The 24,225-nt window shown below is 58.4% G+C and overlaps 1 protein-coding gene across 1 annotated transcript; it reads left to right on the top strand.

Annotated features, from left to right (window-relative positions):
* The first annotated feature begins 6,292 nt into the window (after positions 1-6,292).
* On the top strand, positions 6,293-8,817 carry LOC141725759 (uncharacterized). The gene is made up of 2 exons (XM_074529793.1): positions 6,293-7,405; positions 7,699-8,817. Exons 1-2 carry the CDS (start codon positions 6,482-6,484, stop codon positions 8,815-8,817), a joined length of 2,043 nt encoding a protein of 680 aa, XP_074385894.1. The 5' UTR covers positions 6,293-6,481.
* Positions 8,818-24,225: the final 15,408 nt, after the last annotated feature.

The raw sequence follows: 24,225 nt of genomic DNA on the forward strand, positions 1-24,225 counted from the left end.
TGAAATAACAGGAGGGAACCAAGAGAAGAAATCAAATATATTGACCTAATCTACAGAATGTCTTGCAGACAAGTCAGAGATTCAAACCAAACAAGAGTTCCTGGAACATCCAAAACTCCCGGGGATGTTTGAATAATGTCTGAACTCAGGAATGTGTTTATTCCAGCAGTGGAACCGGATCTGGAGAACAATGGGTTGAGTTAAGGGCGAGTTCTTTGGCCAAATGCCAAAATCCTTTTATAGCCCTGATTAAACTTTTACAATTTTGGAAGAGTGAACTTTGTTTCTCACACCTGGCTGTGGTTTGGGGGCCCCCCCGCTGCTGAGCACTGACCCCACCCCGGGTGTCGCTGGAACCCCCAAAAACCGCAGCCACCACCAGCCCTCGTTGGGGGTTGGGTTTTTCTGTTCTTTCCTTGTTTCTTGTGCATTTTTCCCATGGAGTTGCTGAGAGGCACTGATGGCTGAGTGCTTGAGAAGGCGGGGAGGGGGAGCTCCTCTGGTTTTTGGGAGTTTCTCTGGGAGGGGGCACAGAGATAGCGGGAGAATGGGGGGCAGGAGTTGGGGGCAGCCTCTCTCTGTCGCTCTTTGGCATCGGAGGAGGGCGGCCAGGCTGTCCCTGCAGAGAGAATTCACTGGCACCGCTGGAGCTCAACCCTGAGGGACCGATCACCGTCTGCTTGTGTGCCCTGGGAATCCTCAAATTCGTGTGCCCTGGGCATCCTGAACTTCGTGTGCTCTGGAAATCCTTAATTTTGTGTGCTCTGGAAATCCTTAATTTGGTGGAACCTGGGAATCCTGAATTCCATGTTGTTAAAAACAAGAGCAGGCTCTCGGTACTAAAGTGATTTCAGTATTTATTATCAGAAAAAGAAAGGCCCAAAGCAAGGGGGCCCCGGGCCGAGCAGGAGCGTTCCCGTCGAGGATGCTGCAGCGCCGGCGCTGGGGCTGCTCCAGCAGCGATGGCCCCGATGGAGCAGCACAAATTCAGTGGGTCAGAACCCGTCTGCCACCCTCGGTACCCTGCACCCCTCTGTCACCTCCCCCCTTCCTGCCACCCTCCTGTCCCCTCTGTCACCCCCATGTCCCCCCATGCCGGGATTGTCACACCTTGTGGGGCTGCATGGCCGTTGGGGACACGGGGGACAGTCTGGGGACACCTTGGGGACACTCTGGGGACACCTTGGGGAGTCTCTGAGGACACTCCAGGTGACAAACACGTCCAGGTGACTGTTGAGGACACTCAGGAAAATTGCACAGACAAATGGAGGAAGCAGGAAGAGGTGACATCACTGTCCCCCATGCCCCCCCCAACCTGTGGGGCGAGGCGGGGTCCCCAAATGTCCCCCCAATGTCCCCAATCGGACCCCGATGTCCCCTGAGTGTCCCCACACGGCCCCGGTGTTCCCGATGTCCCCCACAATTCCCAAGTGTCCCCCTGATGTCCAGCTGGGGACACCAGGGACTCACTGGGGTCCTGTTGGGGACCGTGGGGACATCCCTATGTCCTTCCCTTGGGGACACCCCCGTGTTCTTCCCCTGGGGACACCAGGGCCACCCTGATGTCTCCTGTCCCATTTTGGGTCACCACGATGTCCCCGATGTCCCGACAGTGTCCCCAACAGGACACTGGTGTGCCCCTGGTGTCCCCAACAGGACACTGGGGGACACTTGAGCCTTGTTGGGGACCCTGAGGGGACATTGGGGTCCTGTTGGGGACATTGGGGGGGGCACTGGGGCCCTGCCCTCGTTCCAGAGTGAGGGGAGGGAGGGTGGTGTCGTCACCTCTTCCTGTTTCCTCCATCTGGCTGCATCCCGTTCCTACGCGTCCCCAACATTCACACGGGCCTGTTTGTCACCCGGAGTGTCCCCGGAGTGTCCCTGGAGTGTCCCCAGCTACCATGGAGCCCCTCGAGGTGCGACAATCCTGGAGTGGTGAGGGATGTGGAGGACAGAGGGGACACGGGGGTGACAGAGGGAACACGCGAGGGGTGATAAAAGGCAGTGGGGGACGGAGGGGACACAGGGGTGGTGGGAGGGACAGGAGGTCACAAAGGGGACAGGAGGACATAGAAGAAAGGGGGAGGGTGACAGAAAGGTGAAGGGGGGGGAGAACAGAAGGTGGCAGGTGGTGGCAGAGGGGTTGGGGGGGTGACAAAGGGAGAGAGGGACAGCAGAGCCCTCCAGGGAGGGGACAAAGGGGACCTTGGGAGGGGACAGAGGCCACCCCAGGAGGCCACAAATGCCACCAGGTCCCTGACACCTCCCCTGTCCCCTCCCCAGCTGTCCCCAGCCCTGCTGCAGCCACAGGACAGCGCTGTGGCCATCCTGGGTGAGCTGCTGGCCACCCTGCCCAGGGAGAGCAAAGCACTGCCCAGGTCCCCAGGGTGCCTGTACCTGGAGGTGGTGAAATTCACCAGAGAGCTCCGGGCCACCCTGTACAGCAATGATGACACCTGGTGGAGCCACAATGTCACCGTGGATGGTGATGCCCCTCCCACCTGCCTGAGCCGGGCCCTGGCCACCTACAGGACCACCCCAGGGACCACCTGGATGTGTGTGACATGGGTGGCCATCAAGTGGAAGTGGTTGCTGTCTAAGCTTGTGGACAACTGGGCCGAGCTGGCCAAGGAAGCCACTGAGCTCCGTGACACCTGCAAGGATTTGGCCACCAAGGCGGCTGACAGGGCAGCCACTGCAAATGCCTGGGTCAGGGAGCTGCAGGACGCGGCTGCCCGTGATGGGACAGCTCAGGAACAATGGGTGGAGCTGGGTCAGGCCCTGGGCAGGGAGGAGGGGGCCGAGGTGGTGGCCGGGTATGAAGCCCAGGTGAGGAGAGAGGCCATGGCGGCTGCCAGCGAGGCAACAAGGGCCACCATGGAGAGACAGCGGGTGGAGGTGGCCCTGGGGCCACTGGAGCGCTTGGTGACCGCCTGTGATGAAGCCACTGCGTTACGCCGGGAACTGCAGCGCAGGGTTGGGGACATCGAGGCCACCCTGGAGGGGACAGATGAGGCGTCCCCTGATATCCCCGAGGACTTGGTGGCCAAGGTGGCCGAGGCCGAGCGGCTGTGGGAGGCCAATGCCCGCCTGGCCATGCGTCAGCTGGTGGGGACACTTCCAAACTTCCTCTACTTCTATTTCACTGGCGCTCCCACCGGCCCCAGTGCCTGTGGGGTGGCCGAGCGGTGCCAAAGAGCCATCGAGGACATCCCAAGGCTCCTTCGACCCCCAGAGCATCCTCAGAGCGTCCCCACGGTGTCCCCAGTGAGCGTGGAGCTCCAAGAGGTGCGATGGGAGTGGGGGGGAGGAGGATAAGGGGTCGTAAAGGGGACATGCGGGAGTGGCAGGAATGGGGGAGGTGACACAGAGGGGAGGGGACACAGGGGCTGGTGGGGGTGGCAGTGGAGCAGAGGGGGGAAGGGGTGAGAGGGGCTACAAGGGGAGGGGCACGGGGTTGCAGAGGGAACAAGAGGCTGACAAAGGAATGGAGGGGAGAAAGGGGACCTCTGGGGGCCAGGGGACCATTCCAGGAGGCCGTAAGTGCCACCAGGTCCCTGACACATCCCCTGTCCCCTCCCCAGCTGTCCCCGGCCCTGCTGCAGCCACAGGTCACCATGGTGGCCATCCTGGGTGAGCTGCTGGACACCCTGCCCAGGCAGGATGAAGAGCTGCTGCTGCTCGAGTCTACAGTGAGACTGTACCAGGACCTGGAGGACTTCACGAGGAACCTCCGGGTCACCCTGTACTGCATTGAGGGCACCTGGTGGCGCTGCAATGTCACCTCTGATGATGATGAATCTGTCACCTCCCTGAGCCAGGTCCTGGCCGGGTATGGGGGCACCCCAGGGACCACCTGCGACCGCGTGACAATGGCAGCGAGAAGGTGGCACAGCTCGGCGTATGTGCTCGTGGACAGGTGGGCCAAGCTGGCCAAGAAAGCCACTGAGCTCCATGACACCTGCAGTGATTTGGCCACCAAGCTGCAGGACGAGGCTGCCCGTGATGGGACAGCTCAGGAAAACATGGTGGAGCTGGGTCAGGCCCTGGGCAGGGAGGAGGGGGCTGAGGTGGTGGCCGGGCATGGAGCCCAGGTGAGGAGAGAGGCCAGGGTGGCTGCCAGCGAGGCAACAAGGGCCACCATGGTGAGACAGCGGCTGGAGGCGTCCCTGGGGCTGCTGGAGCGCTTGGTGGCTGCGTGTGACGAAGCCACTGCCTTACCCCGGGAGCTGCAATGGCGGCTCAGGGACACCAAAACCATCCTGGAGCGGACAAATAAGGGGTCCTGTGATATCCCTGAGGACTTGGTGGCCAAGGTGGCCGAGGCCGAGCAGCTGTGGGAGGCCAACGCCCGCCTGGCCAAGGGTCACCTGGTGGGGACACTTCAGGACATGGTCAGCTTCTATTTCAATGGTGATCCCGCCAGCCCCAGTGCCTGTGAGGTGGCTGAGCGGTGCCAAAGAGCCATTGAGGCCATTCCAAGGCTCCTTCGACCCCCGGAGTGTCCCCCATGTGTCCCCGGGGTGTCCCCAGTGAGCGTGGAGTCCCAAGAGGTGCGAAGGGGGGGCGGTGATGGGGACGACAGGGGGACAGAGGGGACACTGGGTGGGTGCAATGGGGGATGGAGGGGACATGGTGGATGCCAGGAGGTGACAGGAGGCAATTGCAGGAAGGGGGGAGGTGACAGAGAGGTGGAAGGGGGGTCGAGGGGGCAATGGGTGATGGGGGGACAGAAGGGGGACAGGACACGAGTGGTGGCAGAAGGGACAGAAGGGTGTGGCAGTGCCTACGAGTGGTGGCAGGGGGTGGCAGAGGAGACAGCAGAGGGTCAGGGGGTGAGAGGGGCTACAAGGGGAGGGGCAGGGGGTGGTAGAGGGAGCAAGACGCTGACAAAGGAATGGAGGGGACAAAGGGGACCCCTCGGGGGTAGGGGGCCACCCCAGGAGGCCGTAAGTGCCCTAAGGTCCCTGACCCCGCCCCTGTCCCCTCCCCAGCTGTCCCCAGCCCTGCTGCAGCCACAGGTCACCGTGGTGGCCATCCTGGGTGAGCTGGTGGCCACCCTGCCCAGGAGGGACAAGATGAAGCTCATGTCCGCAGTGGACCTGTACTGGGACCTAATGAACTTCACCAAGGACCTTCGGGTCACCCTGTACTGCACTGATGACACCTGGTGGTGCTGCAATGTCACCTCCGATGGTGATGATCCAGTCACATCCCTGAGCCAGACCCTGACCACCTACAAGAGCACCCCATGGACCCCCCAGAACCGTGTTACAATGGCAGCCAGAAAGTGGCAGGGGTTGGTGGCCACGCTCGTGAACAGCTGGGCCCGGCTGGCCAGGGCAGCCACCAAGCTCCACAACACCTGCATAGAGGCGGCTGCTGAGGCGGTTGACAGAGCCACCGAGGCCAGGGAGCTGCAGGACGAGGATACCTGTTATGTGCCAGCTCAGGAAGATATGGTTGAGCTGGGTCAGGCCCTGGGCGGGGAGGAGGGGGCCGAGGAGGAGCACAGCTATGAAGCCCACATGAGGAGAGAGGCCTGGGTGGCTGCCAGCCAGGCAACAAGGGCCACCAGGGTGAGACAGCGGGTGTGGGCGGCCCTGGGGCTGCTGGAGCGCTTGGTGGCCGCGTGTGACAAAGCCACCGCGTTCCCACGGGAGCTGCAGCGCCTGCTCAGGGACACAGAGGCTGCCCTGGAGGGGACAAATGAGGTGTTCCCGGACGTCCCTGAGGACTTGGTGGCCAAGGTGGCCATGGCTGAGCGGCTGTGGGAGGCCAATGCCTGCCTGGTCAAGGATCACCTGCTGGGGACAGTTGATGACATCATCAAGTTCTTGTTCCCTCGTGGTCGCACCAGCCCCAGTGGCTGTGGGGTGGCCGAGCAGTGCCAAAGAGCCATTGAGGACATCCCAAAGCTCCTTCGACCCATGGAGTATCCCCAGAGTGTCCCCAAGATGTCCCCAGTGAGCACGGAGCTCCAAGAGGTGCAACAGGGTGCGGGGGAGCGGGAGGAGAGAGATGGGGACAGAGGGTACAGGAGGGAGGGGACAATGGGGGTTGGAGGGGATACAGGGGTGGTGGAAGGGGTCAGGAGGTTGCACAGGGGATGGGAGGGAGTGGCTGGAAGGGGGGAGGTGACAGAGAGGGGAGGGGAAAGAGGGAGGAGGGTGCAGTGGGGAATGGGGGGACACGGTGGGGAGGGGACACAGGGACTGATGGTGGTGACAGCAGGGGGGAAGGCGGTGGGAGGGGCTATGCAGGGAGAAACAGGGGGTGCAAAGAGAGAAACTGACTGACAGAGGGATGGACGGGACAAAGGGGACCCCTCGGGCCACCCCAGGAAGCCACAAATGCCACCAGGTCCGTGACACTTCCCGTGTCCCCTCCCCAGCTGTCCCCAGCCCTGCTGCGGCCACAGGTCACTGTGGTGGCCACCCTGGGTGAGCTGCTGGCCACCCTGCCCAGGCGGGATGAGGAGATGATGATGCTGCTCAAGTCCCCAGTGTGCCTGTACAGAGAACTGGTGGACTTCACCGAAGAGTTCATCTGCACCCCCTATGGCATTAATGAGGCCTGGTACCACCGCAATGGCAAATCTGTGGAGAAACCTCCCACGTCCCTGAGCCGGGCCCTGGCTGCCTACAGGAGCACCCCATGGACCACCTGGTTCCATGTGAGAATGGTGGCCGAGAAGTGGCAGGAGTCGGTGGATTGGATTGTTGACATCTGGGCTGAGCAGGCCACAAAGGCCACCAAGCTCCGCAACACCTGCAGGGCGATCGTCACTGAGCTGACTGACAAGGTGGCCACCAACACCGCCCGGGCCAGGGAGCTGCAGGACAGGGCTGCCCGTGATGGGACAGCTCAGGAAAACATGGTGGAGCTGGGTCAGGCCCTGGGCAGGGAGGAGGGGGCCGAGGTGGTGGCCGGGCATGGAGCCCAGGTGAGGAGAGAGGCCAGGGTGGCTGCCAGCTTGGCCACTAGGGCAAGCAGGAGGAGACAGCAGCTGGAGGCGGCCCTGGGGCTGCTGGAGCGCTTGGTGGCTGCATGTCACGAAGCCACCGCGTTCCCCCGGGAGCTGCAGCGCAGGGTTGGGGACATCAAGGCCAGCCTGAAGGGGACAAATGAGGCATCATCTGATGTCCCTGAGGACTTGGTGGCCAAGGTGGCCGTGGCTGAGCGGCTGTGGGAGGCCAACGCCCGCCTGGCCAAGGATCACGTGGAGGCGACGCATCACTACATATACATGTTCTATATCTGTGATGAACCCGTCAGCCTCAGTGGCTGTGGGGTGGCCAAGCGGTGCCAAAGAGCCATCGAGGACATCCCGAGGTTCCTTCGACCCCGACAGCATCCCCAAGGTATCCCCAAGGTGTCCCCTGTGAGCATGGAGCCCCAAGAGGTGCGATGGTGGGGGGGGGACACGGGACAGAGGTAACAATGGGTGGGGAGGGGAGGGGGAAATGGGGTATAGGGGGGACACGGGGCTGTTGGGGGTGGCAGAGGGGACAGCAGAGGGGCAGGGGGTGGGAGGGGCTATGAGGGGCTATGAGGGGAGGGGCAGGGGGTGGCAGAGGGAACAAGAGGCTGACAAAGGGATGGAGGGGACACAGGGGACTCCTCAGGGGCGGGGGGCCAGCCCAGAAAGCCACAAATGTCACCAGGTCCCTGACATCTCCCCTGTCCCCTCCCCAGCTGTCCCCGGCCCTGCTACAGCCACAGGTCACCGTGGTGGCCATCCTGGGAGAGCTACTGGACACCCTGCCCAGGGTTGATGAAGAGATGCTGGTGTTCATGTCCCCAGGGTGCCTTTACTGGGTCCTGGAGGAATTCACCAATGATCTCCGGATCACCCTGTACCGCATGGATGACACCTGGTGGCGTCAAAATGTCACCTCTAATGGTCATGATCCTCTCACCTCCAATGATGATTGCCCTGTCACCTCCCTGAGCTGGGCCCTGGCCGCCTACAGGAGCGCCCCAGGGACCAGCCGAGACGACGTGACAATGGTGGCCAGGGAGTGGCACCGGTCGGTGTCTGTGCTTGTGGACAGCTGGGCCGAGCTGGCCAGGAAGGCCACCGAGCTCCGCAACACCTGCAGGGATTTGGCAACTGACGCAGCCGACAGGGAGGCCTCCCGCACCAGGCGGGCCAGGGAGCTGCAGGACGAGGCTGCCCGTGATGGGACAGCTCAGGAAAACAGCGGGGAGCTGGGTCAGGCCCAGGGTGGGGTGGAGAGGGCCGAGGTGTCAGGGCAGGAAGCCAAGGCAAGGGAACAGGCCATGATGGCAGCCAGCAGGGCAGCAAGGGCCACCATGGTGAGACAGTGGGTGGATGCGGCCCTGGGGCTGCTGGAGCGCTTGGTGGCCGCGTGTGACGAAGCCACCGCGTTCCCACGGGAGCTGCAGCGCAGGGTTGGGGACATCAAGGCTGCCCTGGGGGGGACAAATGAGACGTCCCCCGATGTCCCCGAGGACTTGGTGGCCAAGGTGGCCGAGGCCGAGCGGCTGTGGGAGGCCAACGCCCGCCTGGCCAAGGATCACCTGGTGGGGACACTTCAGGACGTCATCGGCTTCTATTTCACTGGTGGTCCCACCAGAATCTGTCGGGTGGCTGAGCGGTGCCAAAGAGCGATTGAGGACATCCCAAGGCTCCTTCAAGTCCCACAGTGTCCCCAGAGTGTACCCAAGATGCCCCCAGTAAGCATGGAGCTCCAAGAGGTGCGATGCAGGGGGAGGGGGGATGAGAGGGGGACAGAGGGGAAACTTGGGGGCCTGGGGACAGTGGGGGATGGTGAAAGGGGCACTGGGTGAGGGAGGGGCAGGAGGGAGCGGCAGGAATGGGGGAGGTGACAGAGAGGTGGAGGGAAAATGGGGGAAGGGGCAGTGGGGGATGGGGCAGACAATGTGGGTCTTGGGGGGTGGCAGAGGCGACAGCAAAGGGGCAGGGGGTGGCAGAGGGAACAAGAGGCTGACAAAGGGACGGTGGGGACAGAGGAGTTGTGTCGGGAGCAGGGGGCCACCCCAGGAGGTCGCAAGTGCCACCAGGTCCTTAAGACCTCCCCTGTCCGCTCCCCAGATTTTCCTGGCCCTGCTGCAGCCACAGGTCACCGTGGTGGCCATCCTGGGTGAGCTGCTGCCCACCCTGCCCAGGCGGGACGAGGAGATGCTGCCCGTGTCCACAGTGAGCCTGTACTGGGACCTGGTGGACTTCACTGAGACCCTCTGGATCACCCTGTACTGCACCGAGGGCACCTGGTGGAGCCGCAATGTCACCCACGATGATGGTGACCCTCTCACCTCCCTGAGTCAGGCCCTGGCTGTCTATGACAGCACCAGATGGACCAGATGGGACCATGTGACAATGACAGCCAGGAAGTGGCAGCGGTCGGTGTCTGTGCTTGTGAACAGCTGGGCCAGGCTGGCCAGGAAGGCCACCAAGCTCCACAACACCTGCAGGGAGGTGGCTGCTGACGCGGCCAAAAGGGCAGACACTGCCACCGCCCGGGCCAGGGAGCTGCAGGACGAGGCTGCCCGTGATGGGACAGCTCAGGAAAACATGGTGGAGCTGGGTCTGGCCCTGGGCAGGGAGGAGGGGGCTGAGGTGGTGGCTGGGTACGAAGCCCAGGTGAGGAGAGAGGCCAGGGTGGCTGCCAGCGAGGCAACAAGGGCCACCATGGTGAGAGAGCGGCTGGAGGTGGCCCTGGGGCTGCTGGAGCGCTTGGTGGCTGCATGTGACGAAGCCACTGCGTTCCCCCGGGAGCTGCAGCGCAGGGTTGGGGACATCAAGGCCAGCCTAAAGTGGACAAATAAGGGATTCTTTGATAACCCCGAGGACTTGGTGGCCAAGGTGGCTGAGGCTGAGCGGCTGTGGGAGGCCAACGCTGGCCTGGCCAAGGATCACCTGCTGGGGGCAGTTCCAGACGTCATCAAGTTCTATTTCTCTGGTGGTCCCGCCAGCCCCAGTGCCTGTGGGGTGACCGAGCAGTGCCAAAGAGCCACCGAGGACATCCCAAGGCTCCTTCAAACCCCAGAGAGTCCCCAGAGTGTCCCTGAGGGGTCCCCAGTGAGCATGGAGCTCCAAGAGGTGTGATGGGGGGAGACAAAGGGGACCCTGGGGGGAATGGGACAGGAGGGGGCAATGGGGGATGTGGGGGACACAGGGGGGTGGTGGGAGGGGGCAGAATGCCACAAAGGGGACAGGAGGGCGTAGAAGGAAATGAGAAGGTGACAGAGAGGGGGAGGGGAAATGGAGGCAGGGGGGTGAGGGGGATGGGAATGACTGGGGTGGAGGGGACACAGGAGCTGGCGGATGGTGCCAGGATGGACAGCAGAGGGTGACAGGGGCTATGAGTGTGGTGGAACTGGGTGGCAGAGGGGACAGCAGGGAGGGTGGCAGGAGGTGGCAGAGGGGAGGAGGGGGTGACAAAGAGACAGAGGGGACAGCAGAGCCCTCCAGGAAGGGGACAGAGGGGGCACCGGGAGGGCACAGGGGCCACCCCAGGAGGCTGTAAGTGCCCTGAGGTCCCTGACACCTCCCCTGTCCCCTCCCCAGCTGTCCCCGGCCCTGCTGCAGCCACAGGTCACCGTGGTGGCCCTCCTGGGCGACCTGCTGGACACGGTGCCCAGGCGGGACGACACGCTGCCCTGGCATGCAGTGAACCTGCACCGGTACATTCGGGAATTCACCACGGAGCTCAGGGGCACCCTGGAGTGCATTGATGACACCTGGTGGCGCCGCGATGTCACCTCCAGTGATGATGACCCTTCCACCTGCCTGAGCCAGGACCTGGCCGCCTACAAGAGCACCCCAGGGACCGCACGGAACCGTGTGACAATGGCAGCCAGGAAGTGGCAGCGGTCTGTGTCTGTGCTTGTGGACAGCTGGGCCTGCACGGCCAGTAAGGCCACTGAGCTCCGCAACATTTGCAGGGAGGTGGCCACCAAGGTGCTTGCCAGGGATGCAACAATGGCCACCATGGTGAGACAGCGGGTGGAGGCGGCTCTGGGGCTGCTGCAGCACTTGGTGGCCACATTTGATGAAGCTGCCGCGTTCCCCCGGGAGCTGCAGCCCCTGCTCAGGGACATCGAGACCACCCTGGAGGGGACAAATGAGGCATCCCCCAATGTCCCCGAGGATTTGGTGGCCAAGGTAGCCGCGGCTGAGCGGCTGTGGGAGGCCAACGCCTGGCTGGCCACACGTCACCTGCTGGGGACACTTCCATACCTCATGGTGGTCTATTGCAATGGTGCTCCCACAAGCCCCAGTGCCAGTGAGGTGGCCGAGCGGTGCCAAAGAGCCACCGAGGACATTCCAAGGCTCCTTCGACCCCTGGAGTGTCCCCAGAGCGTCTCCAACGTGTTCCTAATGAGCATGGACCCCCAAGAGGTGCAACGGGGCGGGGACGGGGGGAAGGGGGAGGAGATGGGGACCGGGGACACGGGGGGGAAGGGGGCAGTTGGGGATGGAGGTGACATGGGGGTGGCGGGAAGGGTCAGGAGGTTGCAGAGGGGACAGGAGGGGGTGGCAGGAAGGGGGGAGGTGACAGGGATGGGAGGGGACACAGGGGAGAAGGGTGCAGTGGGGAATGGGGGGGACACAGGGGGAAGATGGTGGCAGAGGGGACAGCAGAGGGGGCAGGGGGTGGCACAGGTTACCAGGGGAGGGGCAGGGGGTGGCAGAGGGAACAAGAGGCTGACAAAGGGGACCAAGGGGACCCCTCGGGGTCAGGGGGCCACCCCAGGAGGCCACAAGTACCCCAAGGTCCCTGAAGTAACAGAAAGAGCCAGGGGACCAGCTCCTTTAGAAAGACCTTTATTAAAGACAGCTCTGGGTGGGGAACCCGAGGGGTCACGCACAGCGCCGCTGCTCCCACAAGACAACACTGAGGAGGAGGAGGAGGAGGGCAGCTTTGTCTCTCAGCAGAGCTGGGGCTCTGTCCTCAGGAGAATCCTTAGGAAGACAATGTTGGCTCATAGCTCAGGAGTGTTCTCCAAGCTGGGTACTATCAAAGTTATGGTAACAGGACAGAATCCAACTCTGATCAATGGTGGTGGATTTCCTGTAGTTCTGCGGGGAAAAAATCAAAGTTTCGGTGCTGGTTTGTTGCTTTTGAGAGGGTCCATAAAGTACCAACAGCCCTTCATTAAATTCAGCCTGGGTGCAAGTCCTTCTGGGAGTCAGGGAAGTGGTCCCGGATGGAACAGGATACCATAAATACAGGGTAAGGTTGTAACAGTTAACAGTGGCAAGCCAAGGCAAGTCCCAGAACTCTAACATTCAATATTCAACAACAGACCAAGATTTCAAATTAATACTCTATCAACTTCATCAACATCAGCTAGCAATTACCACTCTGAAAAAGAGCTCCTGTTTCCAGTGTTTCATTTCTCACACCTGACACCTCCCCTGTCCCCTCCCCAGCTGTCCCCGGCCCTGCTGCAGCCACAGGTCACCGTGGTGGCCATCCTGGGTGAGCTGCTGGCCACCCTGCCCAGGCTGCACGAGGAGACGGTGTACGAGGAGATGGTGCACGAGGAGACGCTGCCCTGGCACACAGGGAGCCTGTACCGGAACCTAGAGCACTTCACCGGGAACCTCCGAGCCACTCTGTGCTCCGTTGATGACACCTGGTGGCGCGACATTGTCACCTCCGATGATGATGACCCTGTCACCTCCCTGAGCCGGGCCCTGGCTGCCTACGAGAGCACCCCAGGGACTGCCTGGGACAATGTGACAATGGCAGCCAGCAAGTGGCAGCGGTCGGTGTCTGAGCTTGTGGACAGCTGGGCCCGGCTGGTCAGGAAGGCCAGCAAGCTCCGCCACGACTGCAGGGGTTTGGCCATGTGGGCAGCCAACAATGCGGTCAGAGCCACCACCGAAGCAAAAAGGCTGAGGGACAAGGCTGCCCGTGATGGGGCAGTTCTGGAAAACATGGTGGAGGAGGGTCAGGCCCTGGGCAGGGAGGAGGGGGCTGAGGTGGTGGCCGGGCATGAAACCTGGTGGAGGAGAGAGGCCAGAGAGGCTGCCAGCAAGGCAACAAGGGTCACCATGGTGAGACAGAGGATGGAGGTGGCCCTGGGGCTACTGGAGCGCTTGGTGGCCACGTGTGACAAAGCCGCCGTGTTCCCCTGGAAGCTGCGGCGCAGGGTTGGGGACATCAACACTGCCCTGAAGGGGACAAATGGGGCGTCCCCCGATGTCCCCGAGGGCTTGGTGGCCAAAGTGGCCGAGGCCGAGCAGCTGTGGGAGGCCAACGCCCGCCTGGCCAAGGATCACCTGCTGGGGACACTTCAGGACATCAAGTTCTATTTCACTATTGGTCCCGACCCCCAGAATGCCTGTGGGGTGGCCGAGCGGTGCCAAAGAGCCATCGAGGACATCCCAAGGCTCCTTCAACCCCCAGAGTGTCCCCAGAGCATCCCCGAGGTGTCCCCAGTGAGCATGGAGCTCCAAGAGGTGCGATGGGGGAAGAGGTGGATAGAGTGGACAGCGGGGGAGGTGGGATGTGGGCAGGGGAGGGGACAGTGGGGGATGGGAGGACATGGTGAGGGAGGGGACATGGGGGCTTTGGTGGGAGGGAGCAGAGGATGGCAGAGGGAACAGCAGAGGGGCAGGAGAGGCTCCGGGCAGGGGGTGTCAGAGGGAACAAGAGGCTGACAAAGGAATGGAGGGGACAAAGGGGATCTTTCAGGCGCAGCGGGCCACCCCAGGAGGCCGTAAGTGCCACCAGGTCCCTGACACCTCCCTTGTTCCCTCCCCAGCTGTCCCCGGCCCTGCTGCAGCCACAGGTCACCATGGTGGCCATCCTGGGTGAGCTGCTGGACACCCTGCCCAGGTTGGATGAGATGAATGTGCTCACGTCCCGATGGGGCCTGTACTGGGACCTGGAATACTTCAAGAGGAACCTACGGGCCACCCTGTACAGCACTGATAGCACCTGGTGGCGCCACAAAATCACCTCTGATGATGATGCCCCTGTTACCTCACTGAGCTGGGCCCTGGCTGCCTACAAGAGCACCCCAGGGACCACCTGGGAACATGTGACAGGGGCAGTCAGTGAGTGGCGGTCGTCAGTGTCTGTGCTTGTGGACAACTGGGCCCAGCTGGCCAGGAAGGCCACCAAGCTCCCCAATGCCTGTAAAGATTTGGCCACCAAGGTGGCCAACAGGGCAGTCACCGCCCAGGCCAGGGAGGTGCAGGACGAGGCTGCCCGTGATGGGACAGCTCAGGAAAACATGGTGGAGCTGGATCAGGCCGTGGGCAGGGAGGAGGGGGTCGAGGTGGTGGCCGGGCATGAAACCCAGGTGAGGAGAGAGGCCATGGAGGCTGCCAGCGAGGCAACAAGGGCCACCATGGTGAGACAGCGGGTGGAGGCAGCCCTGGAGCCTCTGCAGCGCTTGGTGGCCGCGTGTGACGAAGCCACCACGTTCCCCCGGGAGTTGAAGCGCAGGGTTGGGGACATCGAGGCTGCCCTGGAAGGGACAAATGAGGAGTCGCTCGATGTTCCCGAGGATTTGGTGGCCAAGGTGGCCGTGGCTGAGCGGCTGTGGGAGGCCAACGCCCTTCTGGCCAAGGATCATCTTCTTGGGACACTTCAAGATATCAAGTTCTATTTCAAGGGTGGTCCCACCAGCCCCAGTGGCTGTGGGGTGGCCGAGCGGTGCCAAAGAGCCATCGAGGACATCCCAAGGCTCCTTCAACCCCCGGAGCATCCCCAGAGCATCCCCGATGTGTCCCCAGTGAGCATGGAGCCCCAAGAGGTGCGACAGGTGAGGGGGGTTGGGGTGGAGAGAGGGACAGAGGGGACACTTGGTGGGGAGGGTGCAGGGGGGGTGGTGAAAGGCAGCAGTGGGGGCAGTGAGGGACAGGGTGGAGGGGACATGGGAGCTGGCGGGTGGTGGCAGAGAGGATATCAGGAGTGACAAAGGACAGAGGGGACAGCAGAGCCCTCCAGGGATGGGAAAAGGGGATCCCTGAGAGGGCACAGGGGCCACCTTAGGAGGCCACAAGTGCCACCAGGTCCCTGACACTTCCCCCGTCCCCTCCCCAGGTGTCCCCTCCCCAGCTGCTGGAGGCTCTGGTGTCTGTGGTGGCCACCCTGGGTGATGTGATGGCCACCGTGACCGGGCCACACCGGGGCATGCGGCGCTGCGCACCCCCAAAGTTGCTGCACGCGGCCCTGAGGATCTTCACCTGGAGCCTCCGTAAGGCCCTGGAACACCCCCGTGTCACCTCCCTGGGGCAGGCCCTGGCCACCCTCGGGGCCACCCCTGGGGCCACCTGGGCCAATGTGAGAGCCACGGGCAGTGCCTGGCGGGAGTTGGTGGCTGCGCACAAGGAGAGATGGAAACAGCTGGTGGAGGAGATCACCAAGCTCCGTGATGCCTGCGAGGACGCGGCCCTCGCCTGGGCCAGGGACCAGCAGGACAAGGCCACCCGCAGGGGGACAGCTGGGGACAACCCTGTGGCCACAGCCCAGCAGCTCATGGTGGCCCTGGATGGGGATGAGGAGGCCTCAGTGGTGGCCACACGTGATGCCCAGGTGGCGATGGACACCAGTGAGGCCATGGGAGAGGCTGTGGTGGCCACCAGGCAGGCGAGGGCGGCCATCAGGAGGAGACATTGGGCAGAGGTGGCCCTGGAGCCACTGCAGCGTTTGGTGACAACGTGTGACAAAGCCACTGAGTTTATCAGTTACATGGAGTGCCAGCTCGGGTCCATCGAGGCTGCCCTGGAGGGGACAAATAACGCATCTCCCCATGTCCCCGAGGACTTGGTGGCTGCAGTGGCCAAGTTTGAGCAGCTGTGGGAGGCCAGCGCCCGCCTGTTCAAGCATCACCTGCTGGGGACACTTGGGAACATCCATGACCTCCTCTTGAGTCCCTATGATGGCCGCGGTGGCCCCAATGGCCCTGGCAGCCGTGCGGTGGCCGAGCGGTGCCAAAAAGCCATCGAGGACATCCCGAGGCTGCTGCAGGACAGTGACATCACTGCTGCGATGTCATAGCGGCAGTGACATCATTGGGGACATGGCTGCTGTCACCTGTGCCCTCCCCGTGCAATATTTGAGATTAATCTGGGGAATTTTCTGGAAATTTTCAATGATACTGTCCCAAATGCTGCAGGGAATTCCTGGAGTGACGTCACTGGGGACACTCAGGGACACTCAGGGAAAGGGGACAGGGGTGAATGAGTTCCCCTCGGAGCTTCCAGATTTCCACTGTGCAGCAGAGCCAGGACATAAATTGCAGGTTATGATTGGCTTCTGCAATTCTGCATTGCCTTTTGCACTTTTGTATTGCCTTTTACACATTGTTTTTGATCACCAGCAATTTGACATAATATTTGATACTGATATTGATTATGGGTGATACCTTGTAGCTATTGGTTGGTGCAATATAATCTATCAGTTCCTGAGAGCACTGTACAGCCTATCCATTAATTAATACATTAATCAATATCCTCTATATAAATCAGCCTGGGCTGATCTGAACACTGTGTCAGACACATCATTTGACCCCATCGAGAGATGACTGGTCAATAAATCCATCCCATCCTTGAGGGGAGCACAGCCAGGGAGCTGCTCCAAGGCACTGTCACTGAGATATTTCCCTTTGAAAACCCTGGGTGGGATGCAAATACACCTGAGCAGATGGCAAAATTAAAATGATACCGAACCCTTGAGGAAGGGATCCAACAGCTGAGAGAAGTGGCAGTATTGGAGGTGCTCTTTGGGAGGGATGGACAGCATAGAAATGACCTCGACAAGGTCAGGTGCACAGGGAAAATGTTGTGGGGTCTGGCAGATCTGGGGCCATCTCAATGCACCACCCTCATTGCAATGACTGTCAATTTGCTTTAGTTCCACAAACTCTGAGCGGTTGATTTCTGCAGTACTGGAGACCAACCGTTGATAGCCTTTAAAAGTATGCAACGTAGAATCCTGAATGCTAACATGACCAGGAAAAGAACAAAAAAACCCCAAAATTGTCCTCATTATAGACGTCCAGCACCCCAAGAGTCCCCAGTCCTTGAACAATCCGCTGAACCAGTCCTCAGATTCCTGCTTGACTCGTCCTGTCAGGCTTTTCACTTCTCGGAGAGCTGCGTGGACGTTGGGTGCCTTTGATGCTAGGTTCAGGCAGCGCAGTCCTTCAAATTCCTGGCACTCGTGTCCATGCAGCAGCAGGAGGAAATCTACGGCTGCACGATTTTGGAGCATGGCCTGCCTGGTAATTTCCTCGTCTTCTAGGAGGGAGCTGATGGCCGTGGATGTCAAGTTTGCCGGTTTGACTACCCAGCACTCTAGGTGGCCAATTCACTTAGAGCCTTGCTGCAACCCGCGGAAGGAACAGGGATACAGCAACTCATTTTGACTTAGCCCAATGGAAGCTTTCTGCATCGCAATTTGGGTCCAAATTGTCTACACTTCTCTTATGAATTTTGCTGACCGAATTGTTCTTAGGAGTCCACTCGCCAATCATGGTTTGGTTGGGTGCCAACAGGGACATGGCCCTCCTAAAAGCTGAGAAGGGATTCCTGCCCATGCCCGATCCCCACAAATTAAAAACAAACCTTTGGGGAGGCTCCTGGGATGTGAATGGTCTGGGTTGTCTGCTGCAACATGGCTTAAAACCTCACACCACCTTTTGGCAGAGAATTCCTCTCGACACTGTTTAATGTTGTTAAAAGGTTTGGTGTTGGAACGTGGGAGAAAGAAGAAGTGTGTGCAGGATGGCGCAGGGGAGGAGCCCAACAGCTCGAACTCTGCTTACCTGAGCAGCTCGGGGTAGCTTTGGCAGCCACTCCTCTATGGGGTTTTTAATTGTTATGGCTCGTTGGTGACGGATATTGTGTGGTTGTGTGTGATTTGGTTTGGGACCTGGGGGAGGTATAGGCGTATCTACATTGTCTGTGAGCTCTCCAGCTTGCAATGGAATCCCTACCAGGCAGGTAGACATTGGGTCTTTCGCTGCTGCTGTGGACAGGTTATTTTATATATATATATATAAAATATATATATTTTCCTGCTGGAGTGTCTGTGCCAGGGTCACCCAGATGTTTTGGCTTGGCTGAGGAACGATCCGCGCAGCTGTCAGACTGCTCAGCACAAACAGGATGACAACTCGGACAGAGCTCACCGTGAGGTTAGGTAGGAAGTAGATTTTCTGTTCTAAAAAGGAAAACAAACATTTTTTTTAAAAGACACATACAAGTTCATGGGTCTGCCGGAATGCAGGTAACTCTCTTAGGAAGATTCTTCCTTCTTTTTCCGGCGGTGTCTTGCCTTGGAAGTGACAGCTGCTTGCTTCTTATCCCTGTCTGCTGGAGCTGGATTTTTGGGGACGAAAGGTTTTACCCACTTTTGGGGTATCCATCGGGGGCCTGAGGGAGTGGATACACACACGTAACCACACCCCCAGGTGATGAGCTCATAAGGACCCTTGGTTCCCCGAGTTTCTGGGTCTTTGACGAGAACTGGTGGACGCTGTGACAATTTAAACCAGTTGTTATTATTGAAAAGCCGTATTACTGGAGGATTCATGTTTTCAAATGAACAATTCAGAAAATTGATGGTAAACAAGGCTTTGCAGAGCTTTTGTTGTGGAGTCATCCACGCTGCAGAATTGCCCTGCCTAGCCAGGACCTCTTTGAGCGTGTGGTGGGCACACTCGATCACAGCTTTACCTGTGGGGCAGTGGGGAATGCCTGTCTTATGCTCCACTCCCCACTGCTGGACAGGAATGCCTGTCTTATGCTCCACTCCCCAGTGCTGGACAGGAATGCCTGTCTTATGCTCCACTCCCCAGTGCTGGACAGGAATGCCTGTCTTATGCTCCACTCCCCCCTGCTGGACAGGAATGCCTGTCTTATGCTCCACTCCCCAGTGCTGGACAGGAATGCCTGTCTTATGCTCCACTCCCCCCTGCTGGACAAACTCTAGGAACTCCTTGGAGGCATACGCTGGGCCATTGTCAGTTTTAATTTCCCTAGGAATCCCCAGTACTGAAAAGGCTTGCAGCAAGTGTTGTTTGGCATGCACAGCCCTTTCCCCTGCGTGGGCAGAGGGATAAACCACGCCTGAGTATGTGTCTATGCTGACATGGATGTATTTCATGTGACCGTAACTGGGAATGTGTGTGATGTCTGTCTGCCACACCTCACAGCTCCCAAGGCCTCGGGGGTTACCCCCAACACCCAGGGATGGCACTGCCTGAAGCTGGCAATTGGGACAGGTGGCCACAATGGCTCGAGCCTGACTTTGTGTTAGCTGGAACTGATGGATTAGACCTGGAACATTTTGATGGCATTGTTGGTGACTTTGCTTTGCCTGTTGAAAGATGTCTGGAAGGCGTGCCATTTCTGCTGGAGCGGCAAGGGAACCTGCCCTGCGATTTCCTTCTGCGATCTCGCCTGGCAAATCGGTGTGCGACCTCACGTGCATCACATAGAAACGGTGCTCCCGCTGCGAAACCAAATGAATTTGTTTTGAGAGCAACTTGTGGAGCTGCCCATCCTCGATCTCTTTGAGGACTGCCTGATCCGCCCTGGACATTACTCCCGCCGCATTGGCTGAGTCGGTAACCAAATTAATTGGCTCCGAAAACTTCTCAAAGTCTCTTACGACTGTGGCTAGCTCAGCATTCTGGGGCGACCCCTCCACAAACTCAACATCAGTTTCCCAATGCTGAGTCTGGGGATTTCTCCAAGTCATCACTGACTTGTGGGATTCTCCGGACGCATCAGTGAACACTGTGAGTGCCTTGAGTGGCCTATGACTCCTTTTCTCAGGAGCAATGAGGTGGAATTCAGGAGCAATGAGGGGAGAGGTGGAATTTCTCGTTGAACAGCTTGTGTGATGGTGCTTGTACTGATACCTGTCCAGTGTAGCTGTCCAGGGATAGCTGGAGACTGGCATTGCTCTGGAGCAGGTCATTGAACCTCTTTATGGCCAACCTCTCAGGAGAGCTCTTTCCCTCCTTAGCAAGGTGGACTGGAAGGTGAATACACTCAAAGTCACCATCGGCCAGCTCACGCAATCTTAGCCTGGCCTTCCAGACCAGCTGAGCTATTGGCTCCTGTGGCTGTGTGATGGTTTTGGATCGCTGATGGGAGAGGAAAACCCACTCTGTGATTAGAAGTGGATCTTTTTGTACTTCAAACCACTGGAACATCAACCCGTGTAAGTGTGGTAACTTGCCCAAAACAATGAATTCAAAAGACAGCTGGGGCTTATAGTGATGAGCCTGCCTCTCGGCCAAAGCCTCCTGCACTTTTTGGAGGGCGGTTTTTGCCTCTGGGGTCAGCTCCCTGGGAGAGGCTAGCTCGCTCTCTCCCTTCAGTAAATTGAGAAGGGGAGCTAGGTCCCTGTTGGTGAGACCCAGCCAAGGCCTGACCCAGTTCAAAGACCCACACAAGGAATGGAGATCTGCCAGGGTTTTGGGATCGGTCCTGATTTACAATTTTTGCGGAACAATGGTCCGTGCAGTGATTTGCAAGCCCAGGTAATTCCAAGGTGGCATTTTTGAACCTTGTCTTCCTGCAGTTGGAATCCAGCAGAGGTTAAGGCTTTAACCACTAGGTCAAGTGTGTCTTGGAGTATTGTGTCAATGGGGGCACACCCCAGCACATCATCCATGTAGCGTAGGATGATTGCCTCCTTTTTCTGGGCGCGCACTGGGAACAGCAATGAGGCCACGAACCCCTGGCAGATGGATGGACTGCATTTCATCCCCTGAGGCAATGCTCTCCAGTGGTAGCGCTTCATTGGGGCTTCTCGATTGGTGGTGGGAACCAAGAAGGCAAACCGTGGTGCGTCCTCCGGGTGTAGGGGGATATGGAAGAAACAGTCCTTGATGTCTAGGACAGCCAATTGCCAGTTTTGGGGGGCATCGTTGGGGAGGGCATCCCTGGTTGGAGAGACACCATGTCCACAATTCTTTTGTTGATTTCTCTTAAATCATGAAGTATGAAGAGCTTTGTGGACAGTTGGTTAGCTGAGAAAGGTCACGTCGACATAATGCCGCTGGTTAAGCTAGAAGGGGACAAGTATAGGAGTCAGCAGTCAGTGTCCAATGACAGGCAAGGACATTGTGCCCTTGGTGCAACAGCAGGAGAGGGGAGAGCATCTTTGGCAGAAATATGAAAAATAGTTTCAATAAAATATCCACAAGAATGCAGAAGTAGGCGTAGCTGGCTGATAAGTAACTAACCAATAGTGAGCTCGCCTTTGCAATATGTATGAGCCTCATTAACACGAACATAAAGATGTGTGCCTATCAATAAAGTTTGAGATTTGCTGATCACTCATATTGCGTGCCGCATTTCTCCCGCCGATCCCAACAATGAAGGAACCGCCACTTATCCTTCACTTGCTTTTTTCTTACAAAGACTGGGGAATTCCAGCAGCTAGATGTCTCTTCAATGTGTCCTTTAGCCAATAGTTCTGCCACAAGTTCCTTGAGCGCCTCTATTTTTTCCTTACTGAGTGGCCACTGTCTTTTCCAGACTGGGTAATTTTTCAGCCACGTTAACTTGTGGGCAGGGCGCTCGACAGTGGCCGCTATTAAAAATCCTGGGGTGTTTTAGGGATGACCAATTTGACCCCTCACTGGGACATGGTGTCTCTACCCCACAAGGGAGCTTTATAATTAGTAACAAATGGACGGACACTGGCCAATTTTCTGTCTGGTCCCTCAATTTGCAGAACGCCCTTTGATATCTTTGCCGATGTGACTCCTCCTACACCTCGGATTTGACCAGGCACGGGCTGCAAATCCCAATGTGATGGCCAGAACCTTTCGGCTATGATTGTCACATCTGCCCCTGTGTCAAGCAACCCTTCCACGTGGAGATGTTCTGTTCCACACACTAGGTTGCATCCCATAATGGGTTTGTCCTCGCCAACCACTTCTGCCCAGTATACACCTGGTGCCTTGTCATCTACTGAAATTTCTGATGGAACAGGAATGGCCAGGGCGATGATTTGCCCCTTGGCCAAATAGAAGGGTGGCTGTGGACAGCGTGCCAGGAGAATGAGGTTGGGTATGTCCCCTCTGATGGTCATGGGAGCCACCTCAATCTCCGTGGGTGTGTGTGCAGTGTCCCCAACCACAAAGTACTCACTGTCCAATCTTGTGCGATCTTTTGTCAAGTTCTGCAAGTCCTCTGGCAGACCCACTCCAATGACCGTCCATTGGGTAGACCTGAAAGCAAACGCTTTGGCGGTCACAAGCTTGAAACGCTTGTGAGACCACCAGATTTTATCGAGTAAATGGTTATTTTGTGTTCCCGCACCCCACTTCCCTTCCTCCCCCTTTTCTGTTTTGAGGGAGGTTTCCCCTTCAGGGAAGCCCGCTGCATTTATGTCGTGGCGCCAGGCGGGTGGGCGCTGGCATTGGGGGTTTTTGGTGTGAAGGGTGTCTTTAGTTGCTGGCTTTGGGGGCAGTCCTGGGCAAAGTCTCCTGGCTTTTTGCATATGAAGCAAATGACATGTTGGAGTTGTTCTGGTGACATCTGTTGCGTCCTCACTCCTGGATATACAGCAGCCACCGTCTCTGGGTCTGTCGGCCTTGACCACGCCTCCCGTGCAGCAAACAGGTCCGCCTTCCTAGCACAGGCTTCCATCATCTCTGCCAGTGTAGGCGGGGGGTTGAGAGGCAGTCCCAGGAGCACCCTGCTGCCGCCTTCATTGGCATTCCTCTGCGCCATCTCTTTCACTATCTCCATCTGTGTCCTGGGGTCCCGTACTTATCTCTCAACCTGTGCACAGAGCCGGTCGACAAACTGCAAGAAACTTTCTGAAAGAGACTGTTTAATGTCAAAGAAACTACCACTAGCTTCAGCAGCTGGTAGCTGGTAAAAAGCCTTGTTTGCAGCGTTTGAAATCTTATCTAGAATGAATTTTGACAACACCCGAGCTTGGTCCTCAGGCTTAGCCCACTCCCCCTCACCACACTATTGGAATATAAATCCCAGTATTACCAGTTAGATTGTGCCTGGGCCAGTCTGACCCTCGCTGCTGGGCCAGAGGCGGCAGCTGTGGTGTATCACCCCAGAGATGCCTTTAGCTTGCTGGTGGTTGCAGCTGGGCCCTCAGCAAGTCCAGGCTTGTTAGGAACTCCGTTTACCTCAGGAGGAAAGCTTCAGGCTATGGTGAAGAGAAAAAGGAGAGGATTCTGCTGGAGGGTTTAATATCCAGAGGTTTATTCCATGGTTACAGAGGTCTGAATCTTAGGAACAGCTCCAACAGAATCCTGACCGCATGGCCTGATTCACCTTTTAAGCTCAGGTGGAGGGGAGGGGAGGGGGCAGGTGAGCCACCAACCAGGTGGGAGGGGCGGGGTCTCAAGGGACGAGGGACACCTAGACAGGCCAATGACCTCTGGGCCTGAGGGGCATCCTTTGAACTTGACCAACCGCACGACGCCTTGTTGGAATGTTAAGCCTGATTGACAGGACTCACTCAGCAAGGGACGAGGGGGGACGGCAAAGAGGGTATTGGTACACCTGGGGAAGGGACCTGAAAGTTTTGAACACACTGCAACTTCTCCCCCTAGTTTTGTTTAAAAAGAAGAGGACTGTGTTTGTGGTGCAGAATGCTTGCCAAACTATGGTTGGTAAATCAGTTCTTCCTCTACAGGAGGGTCAGTGTTTTCCACTGAGGCTTCCAGGTCATCCATTGGAGCACTGAGGGCTTCCAAATGGTAGACCTCAGGAGGGGGAGATGAGCTTGAAATTAACTTGAGGACTATGCGTTTGATTAGTCCAAAAACAATGCTAACAACTACACTAACTATAACTAAAATAAACAGCACTAAAAACACAGTTTTCAGAATAGTTCCCAACCAGCCCAAGAGTCCCCAGCCATTGAACAGTCCATTCAGCCAGTTGTCAGTTTGTCTGATGATGTCCGAGAGCTTTTGCCAAGGTAGTCCATACGTGGTTTGGACTGAGGGACTATGCAGGAGATCGCAGGTGGGATGATCACGAGTAGGACGAGAAGCAGGCTCGGTCTCATGGCATCTCGAGGCTACACACAAACAGTGGGATCTAAACTGGTACAAGAACTTGAAACAAACATATATTACAAACTATTCCAGATAGGAGGCTTAAATAGAATTTCCTCCAGAGAACGTGTGCGGCGTTTTCTTCTCCAGGCAGCATGAGCAACCTGGGGCGCTTCTGTAGATTTCTCTGAGACTTTGGGAACACAGGGC

Source organism: Zonotrichia albicollis, chromosome 31, assembly GCF_047830755.1.
Source record: "Zonotrichia albicollis isolate bZonAlb1 chromosome 31, bZonAlb1.hap1, whole genome shotgun sequence".
Classification (NCBI taxonomy): Eukaryota; Metazoa; Chordata; class Aves; order Passeriformes; family Passerellidae; genus Zonotrichia; species Zonotrichia albicollis.

Bases quoted from the DNA above. Each gene is read 5' to 3' on its own strand.
- LOC141725759 (XM_074529793.1), top strand. From the start codon at position 6,482: ATGATGATGCTGCTCAAGTCCCCAGTGTGCCTGTACAGAGAACTGGTG. The intron at 7,406-7,698 runs GTGCGATGGTGG...TCCCCTCCCCAG, and splicing joins TGAGCATGGAGCCCCAAGAG to CTGTCCCCGGCCCTGCTACA.